General features: G+C 57.1%; 1 protein-coding gene across 1 annotated transcript in view; it reads left to right on the forward strand.

Annotated features, from left to right (window-relative positions):
- EMWEY_00050330 (hypothetical protein, conserved) overlaps positions 1 to 3,784 on the forward strand; it is a gene marked incomplete at both ends in the record, with an annotated part of 4,086 nt that extends 302 nt beyond the window's left edge. The window contains one exon of the mRNA XM_013479592.1: positions 1 to 3,784. This exon is cut by the window's left edge and continues 302 nt beyond it. Within this exon, the coding sequence (XP_013335046.1) occupies positions 1 to 3,784 (3,784 nt within the window).
- Between the last annotated feature and the right edge of the window lie 1,216 nt (positions 3,785 to 5,000).

The raw sequence follows: 5,000 nt of genomic DNA on the forward strand, positions 1-5,000 counted from the left end.
GCAACAGCAGCAGCAACAGATGCAGCAGCAACGGCACCAGCAGCTCCTGCTGCCGACAATCCAGATGCAACAGCAGCAGCAGCGACACATGCAACAGCAACACCATATGCAGCAGCAGCATCATGTGCAGCAGCAGCAGCAGCAGCAGCACCAGATCCACCAGCAGCATCAGATGCACCAGCAGCATCATATGCAGCAACAGCAACAGCAGCACATGCAACAGCAGCAGATGCACATGCAGCAACATCACATGCAGCAGCAACACCATATGCAACAGCAACAGCGCATGCAGCAGCAGAAGTATGTGCAGCAGCAACAACACGCGCAACAGCAGCAGCAACAGCAGCACATGCAGCAGCAGCAACAACACATGCAGCAGCAACAACACATGCAGCAGCAGCAACACATGCAGCGGCAACAGCACATGCAGCAGCATCACATGCAACAACCGCACCACATACAATCGCAGATGCAGCAACAGATGCAGCAGCAGCAGCATTTGCAGATGCAGCAGCAGATGCAGCAGCAGCAGCATATGCAGATGCAGCAGCAGCAGCATATACAGCAGCAGCACATGCAACAGCATTTGCCGCAACAACAGCAGCATCCCATGCAGCAGCAGCAGCAGATGGTGTCGCTGCAGCAAATCCAGCAGCAGCAGCAGCAGCCAACTCTCAATCACCTCCCCCTGCAGCATCAGGGGTATAATATGCAGCAGCAGCAGCAGCAGCACATGCAGCAGCAGCCGCAGCAGCACATGCAGCAGCAGCAGCACGTGCAGCAGAAGCAGCAGCAGCAGCAGCACGTGCAGCAGCATCTGCAGCACATCCCTCTCATGGCGGCGCCGCAGCAGACGATGCAGCATCCGCAGCATCCGCAGCAGCAGCAACAACAACAGCAGCAGCTGCAGCAGCAGCTGCAGCCAAGCCAGCCCCACCAGCTGAGCGGCAATGCTCAGCAGCAAGACCCAACGCAGCATCAGCATCTTCACCATGAAGTAGCAGCAGCAGCAGTTGCAGCAGCAGCAGCAGCAGCAGGTGCTGCTGCTGCACCTCCTCTTTCGCAGGCTCCAGAGGCTCAGGGGGCCCCCGGAATTCAAGGGGGAGGTGCGTCTCCCAAGGGCCCCCAAGGGGGGCTCAAGGGGGCCCCCAAGGGGACCCCTAAGGCAGGCGCCAAGGGGGGGGCCTCCAAGGGGGCCCCTCGTGGGGGCACTGCCGTTCTTCCTAGCCCTGCTGGGGCACCGGGATCCCCAGGGGCCCCTGGGGGCCCCCCCTCAGCCTCTTCAGCTAAGAAACGGAAGGGTACAGTCAGTAAGCCTTCAGCTTCTAGGAAGAAGGGGGCCTCCCCTGGAGAGGTACCTTTGCTGGCCCAGCAGCAGCAGCAGCAGCAGCAGCAGCAGCAGCAATTAACGAGCCTACATCAGCAGCAAATGCTGCAGCAGCAGCAACAACAACAACAGATAATGCAGGACACAGGCTCCCCAATAAGGGCAACGCTGTCGCTGCTGCAGCACATGCCACAGCAGCAGCAACAGCTGCTGCTGCAGCAGCAGGACCATCAGAACCAGCTGGGCCTTCCTCAACACCAGCTGCCGCTGGGCATGCAGCAGCAGCAGCAGCAGCAGCAGCAGCAACAGCAGCTGCAACAGCAGCAGCAACAGCAGCAGCTGATGCGGCCGCAGCAGAAGACACCGAACGGAGTGATGCAGCAAAGACCACAGCAGCTGATTTCTAATAAGCAGCAGCAACTGCAGCAACAGCAGCAACTGCAACAACAACAGCTAGCCTCTGCGCTGCAGCAGAATGGTCTCCCGCTGTCGCAGGAGCAGCAGCAGCAGCAGCAGCTGGTGCAGCAGCAGCAGCAGCAGCAGCCGCAACAGCCGGGACAGCATGAAGAGTGGGGGCACCAGTATGCGAGTCCTCCGTGTACTGGTGCTGCATCAGCATCAACATCAGCAGCAGCAGCAGCAGCAGCAGAGATTCCTAAAGTACTGCAGCAGCTGCTGCAGCTGCACCATGCTGCTGCGCTGCTGGAGCAGCAGGAGATTGCTGTTAGCTATAAGGAGCTCGAGTCTGTCTACTTGCCGCTGCTGTGGGGTAGCGATGCAGCAGCAGAAGCTAGCAGCAGCAGCAGCAGCGACAACAACAGCAGCAATGACAGCAGCAGCAGCATTGACAGCAGCAGCAACAGCTGTTGTAGCAGCAGCAGCAATGACAGCAGCAGCAACAGCAACAGCAATGACTGCTGCTATAGCAGCTGCAGCAGCAACATCAGCACCGCCAGCACGCAGGTGTCTCTTTCCTTAGATATTGCTGCTGATGCCCAAGACAGTCCCTGTACAAGTATCCTCAGCACCTGCAGCAGCAGCAGCAGCAGCAGCAGCAGCAGCAGCAGCAGCACGACCTGCAGCAGCAGCAGCAGCAGGAGGCCATCCTTATGGAGTGTGCCTCTTAATAAGTTATTAACAATAAAGAGACACAAAGGAGACACATTCATGGCTATAGGGGAGGGCAATTGGATACCATGGCCTGTGGGGTGTATGGAGGACCCCTGCATGCAGCAGCAGCAGCAGCAGCAGCAGCAGCAGGAATTGCAGTCACAGCTGCAACAGATGCTGCCTCCCTCTCCCTGGGACCAACAGCAACAGCATGACCCGCAGCAGCAACAGCAGCAGCAGCTGCTGCTGCAGAGTCTATGGTGTAAGGGGCAGCAAGAGGAGGCCTCCCCCAGTATGGAGGGCCCCTCAACAGCAGCAGCAGCAGCAGCAACAGCAGCAACAGCAGCAGGAGCATCTCTTAGCAGCATTATGATGCTGCCTCTGCCTTGCTGCTTCTCCTCAGTGCCCAAGGCAGGAGCTGCCCCTTTCTATTGGAGGCCCCTAAGGGGCCCCCCTGCATGCAATCAGCAGGACTCACCTGCTGCTGCTGCTGCTACAGCCGAACCTGCTGCTGCAGCTGATGCTGCTGCTGCTGCAGCGCCTGCTGCTGCTGGTGTTGCAGCTGTTGAGGAATCACAGCCCACCGAAGCATGCCCCGCTGAAGGACACGAAGGCATCGGGCAGCAGCAGCAGCAGCAGGAGCTGCAGCAGCAGCAGGAGCTGCAGCAGCAAGGCCAACCACAAACACCGGAGCAGCAGGGACATACACAGGACCTGCTGCAGCAGGAGACACAAGTGCAGCAAGCGCAGCGGCATGTACAGGAGGTACAGCAGCAACTTGTGCAGCAGCAGGAAATGCAGCAGCAAGGAGTGCAGCAGCATGGAGAGCAGCAACAGGAACTGCAGCAGCCGGAACTGCAGCAACAGGGACTGCAGCAGCCGGAACTACAGCAGCAGCAAATGCAGCAGCAAGAAAGGCAGCAGCAGCTGCGGCAGGCACTGCAGCAGCAGGAACTGCAGCAGGTGCATCAGCAGGGTCTACAACCGCAGCAACAGCAGCAGCAAATACCGCAGGTGGAGGGGCAAGGGGAACAGCCGCTTGCGATGCAGCAGCAGGAGGTGCAGCAGCAGCTGCAGCAACAGGAGATGCAGCAGCAAGAGGTGCAGCAAGAGGAGGTGCAGCAGCAGAAGCAGTTACCGCAACAGGTGCTGCAAGATCAGGAATTACCGCCCCAGCTGATGCTGCAGCAGCATGAACTGCAGCAGCAAGAGTTGCAGCAACTGCAGCAGCAGCAGCAGCAGGTGCTGCAGCAGCAGCACGCCGCAAGTTGTGGTCCCCCCTTTACATCTTTTGTACAGATGGCGGAGGGTGCAGCAGACAGCTGCTGCGGCCTTCTTGAGGCTTGAATATGGAGCAGCAGCAGCAGCAGCAGCAGCAAGAGCAGCAAGTGTAGAGTACTATTAGCTTGCTCATGCAGCAGCAGCAGCAGCAACATCCGCCACCGCAGCAGCAGCAGCAGCAAAGTGCTGCTGCTGCTTATTTCCGTTAGTAGATCTCTAAGGTTTGTCAATCGCGAGGAGGTTAGTAGCAGCAGACGCTGCTGCACCATCGTTGCAGCAGCTGCAGCAGCAGCAGCAACAGCAACAGCAGCAGCAGCAGCAACACCGCCGACGTTTGCTGCTCCTGCTGCTCCTGCTGCTGCTGCTGTGTCTGTAGGGGAAAGACACGCAGCACCTATGAAGTGTGCAGAGACAGCTGGCGTAGTATATAGCATCAGTACCCTTTTTGCAGCCCTTGATATGGGTGGGGCCCCCCATGAGGGGGGCCCCCTGGGGGCCCCCCTCATGGGGGCCCCCCTGGTGCTGCTTGTAAGAGGGTTTAATTCTTTTAACATTACTTTATTGTTAGCAGCAAGGACACACAAGATTATTTATCTGCCTATACACCTCAGGGTGTGGGGACAGGGGAGAGGGGAGGGAGAGACAGTTGTAGGGGGTCTACAAGTGCAGCAGCAACAGCAGCAGCAGCAGCAGCAGCAGCGTAGACTGCAGCAGCAGCAGGCAGGTAGTATAGCAGCAACGGTTTGTTGTCTAGGGTTTAGGGTTTGGGGTTTCTGTTGGGTCTGTAGACACGACTGCATGCATGCAGTATAATCGTAACTATCCTTTTTCCTCATCTGTTGCATCTGCTGCTGCTGTGCAGCAGCAGCAGCAGCAGCAGCAGCAGCAGCACGAGCGCATGGACAGGACCCCACATATATTATGTTAATAAGTATATATAAAGAAAGGAAGAGGAGACACATAAACAAATACAATTTAATTGGAGACAGCAGGGAGACAAGAAGAATATCTTTAATTTATTTGTCTCCTTTCTTGGGGCTGCATGCATGCGACAAATAATTTAATTGTCTCCTCTCTCGGGGCTGCATGCATGCATGCAGCAATTAACTGTTATCTTCCTCCTTGGCACTGCATGCATGCATGCATGCAAACAAATATTGTCTCCTTTCTTGGGGCTGCATGCACAACAGAAGGTTTCTTTATGCATGCATGCAGAGGGGGCTAGCAGCTAGCTACTGCTACTGCTGCTGCTGCTGCTGCTGCTGCTGCTCTCCGTATTGTT

The sequence above is a fragment of the Eimeria maxima genome, genomic scaffold (genome assembly GCF_000499605.1).
Source record: "Eimeria maxima Weybridge genomic scaffold, Emw_scaff1231, whole genome shotgun sequence".
Taxonomy (NCBI): Eukaryota; Apicomplexa; class Conoidasida; order Eucoccidiorida; family Eimeriidae; genus Eimeria; species Eimeria maxima.